The 15,865-nt window shown below is 33.6% G+C and overlaps 2 protein-coding genes across 2 annotated transcripts; both read left to right on the top strand.

Annotated features, from left to right (window-relative positions):
- The first annotated feature begins 276 nt into the window (after positions 1–276).
- Positions 277–2,217, top strand: LOC18048209 (cytochrome P450 71A3). Its single transcript, XM_006442765.1, has 2 exons — positions 277–1,182; positions 1,555–2,217. Exons 1-2 carry the CDS (start codon positions 277–279, stop codon positions 2,215–2,217), a joined length of 1,569 nt encoding a protein of 522 aa, XP_006442828.1.
- A 12,734-nt stretch (positions 2,218–14,951) lies between these two features.
- On the top strand, positions 14,952–15,452 carry LOC112099938 (putative disease resistance RPP13-like protein 1). The gene has a single exon (XM_024187470.1). The coding sequence runs from the start codon at positions 14,952–14,954 to the stop codon at positions 15,450–15,452; it is 501 nt and encodes a 166-aa protein (XP_024043238.1).
- Positions 15,453–15,865: the final 413 nt, after the last annotated feature.

The following is a 15,865-nucleotide window of genomic DNA, read 5'->3' as shown; positions in this document are numbered from 1 at the left end:
AGTACTTCTATCAACAACGTGATAAAGACGGATATAACGCCAGTGTGAGAGTAGGATTGCCGGCTATACTTGTCGCTGAGCTGACATGCTACTCCAAATGTGTATATAGACACCTAAATTGCGACATTTTATGTTGTCGTGAGTAAATATGGTCATGTCCCATCAGTTTATAACTATAGTATTACCGATACATTTATATATAATACATAGGAATAAGAGTACATAAGTTAAAATCGTGTGCATTCTCACTCACTTTGAAGAAGAAAGGAGGTAAACATGCTCACAATTGCAGTCATCTTCTTCATATTTGCCCTAGTTACCAGATGGTATTTTTTACAACCCATTAACAAAAACTTACCACCTTCTCCACCAAAGCTCCCGATCATTGGAAACCTTCACCAAATTGGCCCTTACCCACATGATCCCTCACTCAATGATTTAACTCAACGCTATGGCCCGCTCGTGTTGCTTCACCTTGGCAAAGTTCCAGTTCTTGTTGTCTCCTCAGCCGATGTTGCCCGCGAGATCTTGAAAACACATGATGTCATCTTTGCAAATCGGCCAAAATATACCTCATTTGAAAAAATTTTCTATGGTTGCAAGGACGTGGCCACGGCGCCTTACGGTGAGTATTGGAGACAAATTAAAAGCATATGTGTGCAACATCTTTTAAGTAACAATAGGATTCATTCTTTCCGTAATGTTATAGCAGAAGAGGTAGCCCTTATGATCGAAAAAATTAAACCGTTTGTTGTTTCTTCTTCTAATTTTCCAATAGATTTAAGTGATGTCTTGTGTACACTAACAAATGATATAGTGTGTAGAATAGCTTTGGGAAGAAAGTATAGTGATGAATGGGAAGGTGGTAGTGCTGGTGGGCGTAAGTTTAGGAAGCTTTTGGGGGAGACTGTGGAGTTGCTAGGTACTTTCAATGTGGGAGATTACATTCCATGGCTTGGTTATTGGGTGTGCCATTTCAATGGATTTGAATCAAAGCTTGAGAAAACGGCCAAGGAGATGGATGATTTTCTAGAGGCAGTGGTTGAAGAACATGAGAATAAGATGATGAGTGGTGGAGTTGAAGATGATCAGAAGGACTTTGTAGATGTCTTGCTTTGGATTCAGAAAGAAAGTATGATTGACTTTCCCATGGAAAGAGCTACCATAAAGGCTATCATCTTGGTAAGAAATTTTCTTTTAGTATATTTGGATGTTATATAATGATATGAATTTCGTAAACTTTTAAAGATTTGCTGTGATATGCTCATTCATAATAGTAATGGTTAAAGTTTAATTATTTTTATATTTTTATTGAATAATTACCAATTAGAATGAAATTTGAGTCCATAAAAATAAAATTATTTTATCTGGCCATAAATCATACCTTATATATATAATTGTGTCTGGTTACGAATTATACCTTATCTATTCTATATATATTGGCTTGCGGGCCCAAATTAGACTCATTTCAATTATAACAAAAACCCAAAATCATATATGCTAATTCATTTGAATTTTTCCCCTTGACATTATTATTTTTTCTTTTTCTTGTAGAATATGTTTGGGGCTGGTACAGACACAACTTACACGGCCCTTGAATGGACAATGACAGAAATCTTAAGGCACCCAAAGATAATGGAGAAACTACAGAATGAAGTTAGAAGAATTGTTGGTGATAATAAATCAGACATAACAGATGATGATTTGGACAAACTGCATTATTTAAAAGCTGTTTTTAAAGAGACTCTTCGCTTTCATCCACCAGTTCCATTACTGCTTCCTCGGCAATCGACTCAGGCTGTCAAAATAAAAGGCTACGACATTCCCGAGGGAACACAAGTGCATATTAATTATGGGATGATTGCAAAAGATCCTGCGTTATGGGATCGAGCGGAAGAGTTTTGGCCAGAGAGGTTCTTAAATTCTTCTATAAACTTTCTTGGCAATGGTGCTCAGTTCATTCCATTTGGAGGTGGTAGAAGGGGTTGCCCGGGTATGGAGTTTGCGATGAGAGTGTATGAGCTAACATTGACAAATCTTTTGAACGAGTTTGATTGGTCTTTGCCCTGTGGAGAAAGAGAGGAAATTTTGGACATGTCTGTATCAACTGGCAGTGCCATACACAAGAAATCTCCTTTGATTGCTTTGGCAACTCCTTACGTATTCTCAGAAAATCATGACGGAACCAGGATTTTGATTCGACAAAGACCAGAATGAAGAAATAACAAATTCCTGAGGCCTAAATTACTGATTTGTAAATTATGAGGGCCAAAACGTATTTATTAAAAAAATTAAATTGACTAAATTTCAATTAGTACTCTTATATATTTTTGGGAAAAGAAAAGGACCTGGCACCCTGCCGCCGTGAGCAAGGAAGATGATAAAAGAGTCAATGTCCAATCAAGATTCTTATTCATCAGCTTTGGTTTCAGAATTTTCTCCATGTGTTTCGGGAAAGATGTCCTGCCGATGGATGATGAAAGCCAAGGGTCTCTTTAATTTTTTTTTTTTTTTTATCAGCTTTCTTTTATTTTTTTCATTGAAAGTTAATTATAAGTATATTCTTAGAAAAACTTTTCTCGATCTGAAATCAAATTATTGAGCTAGTTCTCTTGAGCAAACTTTAAACCCGTGATTGGTGTTAGGGTGCTGTAATTGGAGTCAATCTTGTACTTAACTGGCATAATATTCTTGTGATATTCTCTCTTCCATTCTTGGTATGTAAATCAATCAGTTTAGGAAAGTTGATTGATTATAGGAGGTCTAGCTTGATTTGTGAAGAATACTCGAAATATAATCTTGTATATATATGTATAGGATGGAATGAGAGTGCAGGGACCAAAATCAGTTTGTTCAATTGGTGACAAAAATAATTAAATCATAATCATATGCGATTAAAAAAACGCATGCCAATTTATTCACACATTTATTCCAACACTACTTGTCCAACCGAAGAAAACATCAAGAAAAATTGAAAGCAAAAAGAAAACAGTTACTAAATTAACATATGTAATAATATAGGCGTAATTTCTTTTCCGCGAACATTTGTACCTTATAAAATACAAATTTGAGTAATAGAACGCCGTTTTGCAGTGTTATATTGCTGCAAAACCGCGTTGTATTTGTCTAATTTGTATTTTATAAACTTCAGGCGTCCGCATTCTAGAATTTTTATGCAGTAGTATAACTATGTACTTTCCTTCTCACCCGCCTGAGAAATCCACCTGTTCCGAAACATGGCAGAAATGAATATCGCGAAGGCCGAAGCCATCGAAATCATTGAATAATACCTGCAAAATCGAGCAAATTTTACCTTCGTGTTCATAAGAATTGCGCAATACGAAGCAGCGAAGGCGAAAATGATGAGCATAACGAAGGCATGAAACTCAGAAGGAAGCCCCTTGAAGATGATTGTTGGTACTGGATTTCCATCAATAGACTCGTACGGTATCAGCATCAGAATTGAACCTATTATTAAGGAACTGATACAGACTACATACGCCAAGATACGGTCTTCATTCTCAAGGATTTTAGAAAGCTTTAAAGAGATTTTACAGGATTTGAACTCAAATTTTCTGAGTTCCATCGGTGCCGTAACACCTCAGGACTCCATGCTTTAATTGTTTCCTCTATATAAAGACAACGACCATACGTCAAAAAAAGGCAAAGCCGCAGTAGAAAAATGTTTTCTAATCAACTAATCAACAGCTAGCCTTAGAAATTTTGGGATAATTGCATGAGATTAATTGTATTATTCATTTTTAATGCGTAGTTGATTAGAGCAATTATCCCATATAATAATATAACTATAGATCTGACTCTTAGTGCTTCTACTGGGTCTCTTCAATTTAAAAATGCTAAGGTTGGGGTCATTATATATCTGGCTGATCTTTTTAAAATAAGAATTTATGTGTAATTATATATATAGTTATGTACTGTTACAAATATTTACATAGTATAAAATATTTAAAAATTAGCACATATCATATTAGTACTAGATTTAAATTTTGCCCGATAGGTTCAATTCGTAAGGAAATTATATTAATTTGCAATTCTTATTGTCACTAATTAAACAGCGCACCAGCAACAACGCAGACAGTAGATAAGCTTTTGCTTAATATTATTTTAAAAATAAATGACGTTTCTATTTGAATATTTCAACTATACTATTCTTCTTACCAAAAGTCTACAACAATACTTAATTCATAATAAATTTATTAGAAAATACTTCAACACAAAAACTTGAAACAATGACTGTGTTATAATTTTTTTTTCATCGGTTGGATTATGTATTAGCTACTAAAGAGAAAGAGATAAGTTTGACACGTTTTTGGTCGTAAGTTTATCGGATTTTTTTTTTTTTTTTTTTTTGATGATGTATTAGTTCTAACTTGAAAGCATGGAGCGTAGCCTCATATTATTCATTGGTGCCAGGACCATGCCGGATTTTAATTCAACGAAGGCTAGAATGAAAGTACATCTAATCCAATTTAGGTTGAAATATTCAAACTGTGTCTTCACAAAATTGATTATTATATTGTAAAGTAATTTAAAAAAATAAAAAATTACATAAAAGGGCCAAAAATTAAATCTTTATACAATTAGGACCTTCTATCTTTTTTTTAATTAATACTTTTGTTAATTTTAAGGTCCAAGGCCCCCTACGTGACGATTTAGGCAACCCTTAGATATATACATCTTCATTAATGACTTGGAGCTAACGTCCATGGCAGGAATCGATGCTTTCAATAGTAATATTTTTTTTCCTTTTAAAGTAGATTAAGATATTCTCGTAATCTAATTATGAAAAAATTTTAATTCAATAGAATGATGCCATTGTATAACGGTTTCACATTAATGTTCAAAATTTTAGTGTCGTTGACATCGAGTAGCACAATTTCTTAAGAACCAAGGCGGCACTTTATAAAACATTTTATGGCTATTATTAGTTAGAGTCAAAGGTCTTTCAAAAAATTTTAATGCATTATATATATTAGAGAAAATCTTCATCACGGAAACAACGTCTGAGTAATAGACTTTTTAAAGCTTTCAAAATTAGCGTTTATCCAAGTTTTATACACACACACACACACACACGGAATAGAGGTCTCAATTTTGATTTTAGTTCTAGGTTTAGGCGTTTACTTTGTAACTCTCACCAATCTAATTTCAGGCTGCTTCTGCTTTCAACATTTTTTTTTTTTTTTGTTCAACATTAAAATATTGAGGTCTGACATTTGAAGATTTGAAATTTATTCTCTCCACACCAATAAGAGAGGGAGTAGTTTATGAATAATATTATATATTGTATTAGACTTTTCAAGTATTATCCGAATTTTATGCATCTCAATAGAATTTGTAACTAGCCAATAGCTTAGTAGTAAACCGGTTCTAGCTCTTACTACAATTACTAATAAATTATAATTTTATAAATAATTTCCGGTTCATACTCCTAGCCCTTCTAGTAATATAACCTTAATGTCTTAATAAAAAGACAATTATGTCCACTTTATATATCATAATTTTATATTACTACAATTACCAATAATCATATATCAGTATAAAAAAATTTCATGATATTTTCGTCTTCAAACGTTTTATTATGGAGTTTTAAACAAGGATCATTGTGATTGAAACTTCATTATTAGATTGCAATTAGATGTTATTATTATTCTTTTCCCTTCGTCCAAATCATAGATATGACATTTTTTGATCAAATTAATCAATCAGATTTACAGCTTATCACATCAATTCGATTAATTGCGTTAAGTATGGAGTTCATTGGATTTTAAATATATAATAAATTTTTCACATTATGTAAATTTATATATTGGAAAAATAAAAGTCTGTATAAAAAATATAAACTTTAGTATGTTTTGAATAATATGTAATAAAAATTATTTTAATAATAAAATTTACCAGACACGTATACTTTATTTTTCAAGTTTACAGTACTTTCAGCAACATAATTAATTAAACCACACTACTTTTTGGCACAACTAATTATTTCATTATTACAGGAGAAGAATATAATTTTGTAAACCATGACGATCTCAAAACCAAGGGGTAGAGCGAAAATTTTAATTTAGCGGTTATAGAAATGCATATAAAAATACAATTTCAACAAAAACGAAATAAATGCTATTCAAATATTAAATTAATGAAAATACAAAATAATTGTATTTTACACTATCTAATTTAATCATATACTAAAAACAAACTTTATATTCTTTCAATCTATATGAATTTTACATTCTTGAATCTTGATGTATAGTTGGTGGCCTTGGTCCTTGTGGAAGAGAATCAAAGAACTTAAGAAGGAAGTTGAATAGTTCATTTAATTATATTATGTAAAATTAGCTTTAAAAAAAATAGAAGATGAAATGCCAATTTTAAGTCTTTCCCATTTGTCTCTGATGGGAAAGACAAATAGTAGATAATTTACTGTTTGTATAAATAAAAAGTAAAATAAGAAGAAGGACAATAAAGTAGAATGGTTATTTATGTATTTTCAACTGTTACGAGTTTCCGGTTATTAATTTTTTCTCAACTTTTTACTTAATATTTTCAATAATTTCATAGTATTAAAAAAAGTTTCCACAACTTTTGGGGAAGCATGATTAGGCCAGGCCACTGCCCAAAACTTGCCCGTAGTTATTTAACTTAACCCTTTGCTTTCTATTTAACAGGACCAAATTTCGAAAGGAAACGATATTTCAATATTCACTTCGATTTCCAGTTATTGTTAATGTATTCTTCTTCTTCTTCTTCTTCTTCATCTTTACAGTTATTGTTATCTTCCTCTTCCTCCTTGTAATGGCTTCCCTTCTTAAAAGCTCCACCGCAGACCCGAATTTTCACCTCAAAATATTGGAAACCGGATAAGAGAAAAAGTTAGTAGTCTCGCAATCTCTCACAGCTTTTGAGTGTAAAAATAAAAATCATTTATGGACGAGCCTGTGACAGATACTCAAGAAGCAGGAGTGGTGGCCGATGAGCGCTTTGAATCTGGAGATGAAAATAAAATGGAAGTGGAGATCAATTCAATGGCGAATGAGATTGTGGCGGCGGGTGATCATAGCAGTAGCAGCAGCCCTCTTGAAATCCAAATTCGTCTCTCGTTTAAGACACCCGAGAAGGTTTTTGACATCGAAATGCAGACCCCGGAAAAGAAAGATGAAGCACCAAAACCTATTGAACTGGGAAAGACATTTTTACCCTTCACTGTTCAGGTATGTCTTTCGGTTTTAACAATTTTTTTGGGCACCGGTAGCCTCTCTTCATCCGCAGAAGCTAAACAGATGCTTCACGTAGCCGCGGCTTGCAACATGCTCGGATACATTGGGTGCTTGGCCGATGTTTTATTGGCCCACAAAAAATCTGAGGTTGCCAAGATTGCAGGAAAAATTGGGGCCACTGCTTCAGTTTTTGGATTTTCGTCCACGATGTGCACACTATTGTCACAAAACTTTTGGGTGTCCATTGCAGTTGCTGCTCTGGTTTCGCTCTCATTCTTGATAGCCCTTGTGAATGTATAAAATATAAACACACGAACCACGTAGAAATACTTCTCCATCTATGCAATTACAAGAGAATCCCTCTATATATTTGTAGTGGGGTTTTCTAATCAAGATTAAATTTTTTTTCTTAAAGTCTTGAATTAAATTCTGCATTCGCTGGGTTCGTCACCAATGAATTGAATGTGTCAAATCCATTCAATCAAATGGTGGATGAATACTAGAGATCAAAATTTAAGTCATTACTTTAAGTTAAAAAAATTTATGTTGCTCTATGCAAATATGTATAACAAGAATAATCAAGACCGTATTTAAATATGAAAAATGAATCTCCTATTATGGTATTTTGATAATTTTCCTTTATTGGATAGTTTGCTGTATCTTATGTAAATATGGCCTTGGAGCTATTTGAAATAAATAAGAGAGAATTATTTATTTCCTCTCATATTATTCTTTAAATATTTCATAATGAAAAATAAATAAATAAACAAAAAAAGTCGTCGCTGCCCTGGCTGGCCTTTGCGAGTTCATTATTATCATCGTTCCAATCATATATTTGCAGAGATCACCATTACTTTAAGACAACGTCGATCGATCCCGAAAACATATTTTTTGTTCGTTACCGTCATCGGCCGACTCACCATGATATGATGTATTGATATATTTATTTTAATTTATCTTAAATTGAATGTGATTCTTCGAGCTGTAATTAATCTGTAATTGAACTCAACTAAACGAGTAGTCAGATAGGGATCGTGATGTCTATTTTTTAGGTTCAAGTTATATTTGGAACTTTTAAATTAGAGTATCACTGTCAATAATGTGTGTCTTGATCCAATATTATTTTAGCAAGTCGATAATTATATTTAGGAGTTGTTTCTTCTTAAAAATACCAACAATATTTATTGGGAGCTGTGGATTTCCCGTCAATTTTACATTTATCTACTATCAAAGGCCAAAACATGCCATGAAGACTGAGGAGCTTTTGTACTTTGTCACATATGCGTCACTTGATTACAGACGTATGAATGAATTCCATGAACAGTGCCTCTTCTACTTGGTCAAATATAACTCATACGGACTTATGAATGAATTACTTGTGGAGTTCTTATGCCTAGATGGATTTGGTTCCGTTTAAGTTAAATTTTTTATTTACAATATTTACTTTATTTTTCAATTACTGGAATTATTCCATCCAATTAATAGTAGATTAATGATAACAGTAGTGTAGGTGCACAAAAATTAACATAAAAAATAGCACATCACTACTGCAAGGAAAAAAGAATTTATTACAAGACAAATTTTATTTATTTTTGGTCTCTGACAATTAATCCGCATTCTCTTTTGTGTTTGTAATTTAGATTAAATCAGAGTCTGAAAAAGGTTATAGCTTGGAGTGTTCTTTTATCTTATACGATAGTATTTAATTCATGAGATTTTGATGAAGTTACGTATTTGAGGGACCTATCGTCTAATAATGTTTACAGTGTACCATATGTCTTATTGTAATTTGAACCTAAATGAAAAGTCTATAGAGTATGCGCCAGAATATCCAATTTGGGGAAATTCAAAATCTTACACTATTACAATGCTTCAATTTTCTCAAGAAAATAGAAATGAGAATCAAACAAGAGCACCTAATAGATCTATGAATTGGGAAGGGCATCCTTTTCCCTGACGGTACAAGTATGTCTTTCTGTGTTGACTTCCGTTTTTTATGCCTATGGCTTCTTCTACACACTCACACACGTATAGTAATCTTTCAATGAAGAATTACTTACTTTATTAAAGTAAAAGATAAATTAAAAGACAAAAAAAAAATGCACACTTTAATATATATACTAAAGGAAAAATACACTGCATTAGATTGTGTATTTTTCTTATCTTTTTTTTCTTACTTTAACAAAATAAGAAAACTCTTATTAAATAATTACTATGTGTATGTGTGTGTAGCCCTTCTGTAGTGTATATGTTTGTATCTTTTAAATTGCTGATTTGTTGTATACACCGTATAACATTAATATCTTTATCATTTTTAGATCAATTAATTAATAGACCATATGGTGTGTATGAACATCCACACATAAGAATAATTATATATACAAATTTTTCGTTCTCCCTAATAAGTGGAAAACATATAAAGTGCAGTGGTAACATGACTCACCTTGTTCTTGTTGTGAATATGGGTTAGGTTATTTCAACATACTAAATCCCCGCGTTGAAAATGAGTACCCAACTGGAGAAATTAATTTTCATTCGCGTCAAGCCAAGCTTGTGAGTTGTGGGCCCGTGGCCTCCTATATACACAAACTGAGCCACTGAGCCAAATATAGTTATAGTTACGGGCCGAGAGGGGAATTCGATATCGTTTTATGGTAGTTGAAGAGGGAATTAATGGAAGGCTACAGTGTATAATTAATTGGTGAAAATTTAATTTTTTATAACCTGTGTCTAACTGTGAATTGATCAAATTTCGGACAATAATTAAAATAGTTTAAAGTCTTAAACAGATAATTAATTCAATTATTTTGGCAATATTCCGAAAAGTAAACATCATTAACAAAAGTACAAAACCAGGGGCGAGAGCGTGAGAATGAAAGAAATTGGACAAGAAAACTAGGGGCGACCATTAGCAGTTGCTGTTCGATGATGCAATTATTGTGTTCGTGGGAAATTAGATAACAATAATATTTCCACCAATTCACACAAAAGCGAAGAAGGGGAAAAAAAGAAAAATTTGTGAGAATGCGAGAACTCTGCTTAATTATTGCCTTTCTATCTATATGAGTAGCCTGTGGAGCCCAGTGCCTCCAATTAATGAAAGCGGACCGCGTGTGCGGTCGCGCATTGTATTGTGCGTGACGTACGGTACGCACTAGATCTATTTTCCTTCCCTAAATGCCAAATTTGTTATATGAGTTCAAAGGATGAAATCATAAGATAACTAAAATCAATTGGCGAAAAACACAAATAAGATAAAAAAAGAAAGAAGGGAAGTGATTTAGTAAGCATGGACCAGTTATAATTGGCCAAATCATGTTGCGGATGGCAATGGAAAGGGTAGAGGAGGGGACTCATCTTTAATATTCAGTGTATGTCCCCGTCTTCCCCTCGTTACCGTTATAATTGTTTATAGGGATCTATGTCTCTTCCCAAATAATAAAATGGGGGTCCTCAAGAGTCTCTGATCCCTGAAAAATTCTTAAATAATAGATACGTTTTTAGTTTTCAAATTAAATTTGATCTATTAAAATAAAAAAAAATTAAATAAAAATAAAGTTTGACAATATTTCTTAGTAAAGTTTGGGTATTATAACTTTTGCTTTTGCTTTAATTTTTGTTTTATTAGATAAAATTTAAAAAAATTGAGTCAAAGCCCTTTGAATAAAATCGGATTGAATAGCAATTCAAGATTACAATTAGTTCACTCAGCTCGAAAATTTCATAGTATTTTATATAAATATTTTGATATTTGTTATTTCTACTAATATTTAACATTTTATTATTTATTCATTAATATTTCTAAAAATAAAAATAAAATTAAAAATGAAAATGAAAAAAATACGAAATTGGAGAGGGGATAGGGATTCCAGCTCATCTTCATCCCTTCTCCGAAAAAGAAATTGGGTAAAAATATGAAATCATTCTCATATTCTTCCCAAATGGAGAAAATCTCTGGGGGGACCCGTCCTTGTGGGATTTCTATTATCCCCAAGTCATGTAAGATTTCCTAATAAATTTTGGACACGCAATCACATAAGTGCAATGGTTTGACGACTTAGCTAATTTGTACCCTTAGGTTATGTTTGGGAGGTAGGATTAAGTATAGGATTTGATTAATCTTGGGACTAATTATTTATCTTACGTTTGGCAAGCTCCACTTTGGATTAGATTATGGGACTAAATTTGAATTTAATCCTAAGATCATGGGATTAGCAATCCCAATTAAATCATGGGTTTAGTTAGGATTAATTTAAAAACAATTGTCTATTTAATCAATTATTACTTGAATATCTAATGAATATTTAATTTAATAATCACGGTATTAAAATTAACCATGAAAATTAATAATACTAGTAATTGGTTGTTTTTATATAATTTACTAACTTTTTGATAAAATAAAATATATTTAAAATATTTAATAAAAATTAAATCAAATGTTTAAATAATTTTTAATTTAATTTAACTTAACTTAATCTAATTTATATTTGTTTACTATAATTATTATTACCCAATAACTAATTTTCTGCATATTTAATCTTAATTAATTGTCCTTTAAATTAATATTATTAATTATTTTATTATTAAATATTCACAAATAATTCATATTTATTTTTAAATTTCAAATTAAATATTGTTTAATTTCATTCAAAAATAACTTAATATAGTCAAATTCAATACTACACCAAACATAAGATAACATTATATAATCCAATCTAATCCGATTAATTAATCCAATCTAATCTTACGTGCCAAACATAACATATACAGTTTCCTAGTTAGCCAACACATATGATGCTTAATCAACCAATCGTTGCAAATGTTGTGCGGATCTTTGTGAAGGCACGATCTTGGACCTGCATGATCATTAATAAATTGGCTAGTTAGCCTTGTGAGATCAAGTTTAAGTCTAGGTGGATGATAGCCACCGAACACTGATCACATAACAGAATCAAATCAGTGTTGACTTTTTGGTCGGTCCCAAGGGCTATGGAATTTGCAATTTCGGTATTCATTATTTTTTGGTCGGCAGTCAGCACACAGAATCCGCCGCTGGTTTTCAAAATCATTGGGCTATTTTAAGATCAAATATAAGAAAAAGAAAAACTATGGAACACTAGTTAGCTATACTCCATGGCTCCCAATCTTACTACCACCTCCACATTGAGCAACGCAGTTCCATTCGAAAATAATCCAGAAAACCAATTTCTCTCTACTGTTTACCGTCCTGAAATGATCTATGAATTCTTGGGTCTCTATCAGAGGAGAAGATTAATGGGAGAGAGATGCGAAGAGCTTCAGGAATTTATGAAGCTAGTTTCCGAATTTGAGCAGAAGTACGAAATCTCTTTTTCGCTCCTCGTGAAAGTAAAACAAGCAGTCCTATGTCGCTCTCATTCGATGTGTGTACAAAACTCGATTCCTGGAGTAAATCCATTTGTTTTAATGGATCTTGTCGATATGATAAGACAAGCTGAAATTCTCCGGAACATCCAATCTTGGGAAAATCAAAATCTTACACCATCAACCGTGCTTCAAGTTTCTGGGGAAAATAGAAATGGGAATCAAACAAGAGCACCTAATAAATCTATGAAATTGGGAAAGACATTCTTTCCATTGACGGCACAAGCAGGTCTCTCTGTATTGACTTCCGTTTTCGATGCCGGCGGCTTCTCCTCCACCGATGAAGATAAACAGCTGCTGCAGGTAGCTGCTGTGAGCAACGTGGTGGGATATATCGGATGCTTAGCTGATATTTTGTTAAACCAGCATGGCAAGCACAAGGCTGCGGATATTATGGGAAGAATTGGTGCTAGTGCTGCTGTATTTGGATTTTTGACTATGATGGGCACTCTAATTGAGGTCAACCCAGCGGTGGTGATTGGTTTCTCTACCCTCGTAGCACTAGTTTTTCTTGTAGCCGTCACCAAATTGTAAACAATGTGAATCAAACAATTATTTGTGATTATTAGCAGAGAAAGGCTAATTATGTGAATCCAGCGCACCATCTCACATTCGATCAATCAGAAGTTACTGTAAATCTGGTGAATCTTGTAATAGGGCGAGTCAAAAAACCATGGTCTTTAATGTTATGGGATCCACTAAATTAAAATAAATAACATTCTAAATTTGCCCTTCGGTTAATTTCAATATATATATATATATAATACTTATACCTTCCTCTGTTCTGTTAAAAAGAAGCAAGTAGTTCAAATAAAGAGTTTACAAGATTCAAATCTGTTGATAATTTAAAGAGAATGTTTTGGGTAATTGACGGCTAATTTTCGCCAGTTTTTACATAGGATTGCATAAGCGAAAAGTAGGAGGACAATTAAATTCTGTAATTTCTTAATTGGTTTAAACTTTTTTAAACTAGTTATAAAAACTGAATTCTTCCCAGGGACATGATTTTCCGTTAATTAATTCCATTTGGTTCAGCACGAAGGGTCTGCCCTGGAACAACTGAAGAAAACATTAAAAAGCGGCCGCCGGGGGGGGGGGGGGGACCAAAACTAAAACTGAAAGCATTAAGCAAAACAAATAACGAACAAATATAATAGTATAGTTCTAATTTCCCTTCAAACGGACAACGGGGCTTTATAAAATGCTTATATGTTTCAGTAATAGCAATTTTCAAAGAGTTGGTGATGTTTTCGTAGTTATGTGATGATACGGTTGAAATATTTGATATAACTGCCAGTTTTGACAGTTGCTCAATTGCGTCTTTTCAATATTATTATTATTTTTGGTTCCTTAAATTTGCTAACCAACATTCTCTATTTGCTGCAATAGTTGTCAGATTCTGATATTGTAAGAAACTAAAGATACATATTTGCAAGGGGAAACATGAATATAAACCAAATTGCTTCAGCTTTTACAAACAAAAATCAACTAGTTCCTTGCATCATTTCAATTCAATTTCTGCAGATTTTTCTGTTCTTCATTTCCTACAATTCCTTACTTCAGTTTCTTCAACACCCCGCGCCTCCCCCCCCCCCCCCCCCCCCCCAAACAAAAAAAAAAAAAAAGCAATGATTGGAGAGACCAATCTGTCCGTCTCTATTGAGATGCTTGTCAATAAGTTGGCTTCGTAGGCAATTCTGTTGTTTTCACTCCAAGAGCAAATACAGTCCGATCTGAAGAAGTGGAAGAAGATATTGGTGTAAATTAATGCGGTGCTCGATGATGCAGAGGAGAAGCAGAACAGGGAGCAATCAGTTAAGATGTGGCTTGGCGAGCTTCAGAACTTGGCTTACGATGTTGATGTCTTGTTGGATGAGTTTGAAACCGAAGTTCTCTGGCGGAAGTTGTTACTTCAAGAACCAGTTGCTGCTGATCAACCCTGTACTAGTAAGCTTTGGAAGCTCGTTCCAACTTGCTGCACAAGTTTTACTCCTCAATCAATTAAGTTCGATTATTCGATGCTGTCCAAAATAAAGGCGAGCGACTCCAGATTTGAAGAGATTCTGACACAGAAAGACCAATTGGAGTTGAAGGAAAATTCCTTGGGGAAGTCTAGAAAAGACAGACAAAGACTACCCGCAGTCCATTTGGTGAATGAATCTACAATATACGGCAGGGAAAAAGAAAAGAACGAGATTGTAGAATTGTTGGTGAGGGATGATTGAAGAAGCGATGATGGATACTCTGTAATTTCTATTGTGGCAATGGGCGGTATGGGCAAGACTCCACTTGCTCAGCTTGTCTATAATGATGCCCAACATCATCAGGTTCATTGCCACTGCTGATCAGCCTGTCAACGGAACTGATGAGCTGGGACTGCTTCAAGAGAAGTTAAAGAACCAAATGTCTGGAAAGAAATTTTTGCTCGTTCTTGAAGATGTTTGGAATGAAAATTATAGTGATTGGGATAGCCTGAGCCTCCCCTTTGAAGCTGGCGCACCAGGAAGCCAGATTATTGTCACAACTCGCAATCGAGATGTTGCAGCCATCATGGGGAGTGTTCGAGATTATCCATTGAAAGAGTCGACAAAAGACGATTGCTTGCAGGTGTTCACTCAACACTGCTTAGGGATGAGAGATTTCAGCATGCAGCAACCCTTGAAGGATATTTCCAAGAAGATAGTGATCAGATGCAACGGCTTGCCCTTGGCAGCAAAAACTCTTGCTGGCCTTCTAAGAGGGAAAAATGATCCGCGTTTCTCAGCGTGCTCAATAGCAAGATATGGGATTTATCAGAATGTTGTGACATAATACCAGCTCTTAGATTGAGCTATCACTATCTATCTCCAAACTTGAAACGATGTTTTTCATATTGCTCCTTATTCCCAAAGAATTATGAATTTCATGAAGAAGAGGAGGTAACGTTATTGTGGATGGCTGAAGGTTTTCCGTATCATATAGATACTAAGGAAGAAATTCAAGATTTGGGCCACAAGTTTTTTCATGAGCTGTATTCAAGGTCCTCCTTTCAACAATCAAGCAGCGATCCATGTCGATTTCTGATGCATGATCTGATCAATGATCTTGCTCAGTGGGCTGTGAGAGAGTGTTATGCTTTAGAATGGAGGATACATCGTTGGATAACTTTCGACAAAGATTTTCCAAAAATTTTCGTCATTTATCATGCATTCAGGGATATTTGGACGGGATTAAAATGTTTGAGC

Source organism: Citrus clementina, unplaced genomic scaffold (genome assembly GCF_000493195.1).
Source record: "Citrus clementina cultivar Clemenules unplaced genomic scaffold, Citrus_clementina_v1.0 scaffold_3, whole genome shotgun sequence".
In the NCBI taxonomy this organism is placed as follows: Eukaryota; Viridiplantae; Streptophyta; class Magnoliopsida; order Sapindales; family Rutaceae; genus Citrus; species Citrus x clementina.
This window is presented reverse-complemented; position numbering and strand designations above follow the sequence as displayed.

Coding starts and splice junctions, on each gene's coding strand:
- LOC112099938 (XM_024187470.1), top strand. CDS start 14,952: ATGCCCAACATCATCAGGTTCATTGCCACTGCTGATCAGCCTGTCAAC.
- LOC18048209 (XM_006442765.1), top strand. CDS start 277: ATGCTCACAATTGCAGTCATCTTCTTCATATTTGCCCTAGTTACCAGA. Junction 1,183..1,554: donor CCATAAAGGCTATCATCTTG/GTAAGAAATTTT, acceptor TTTTTCTTGTAG/AATATGTTTGGGGCTGGTAC.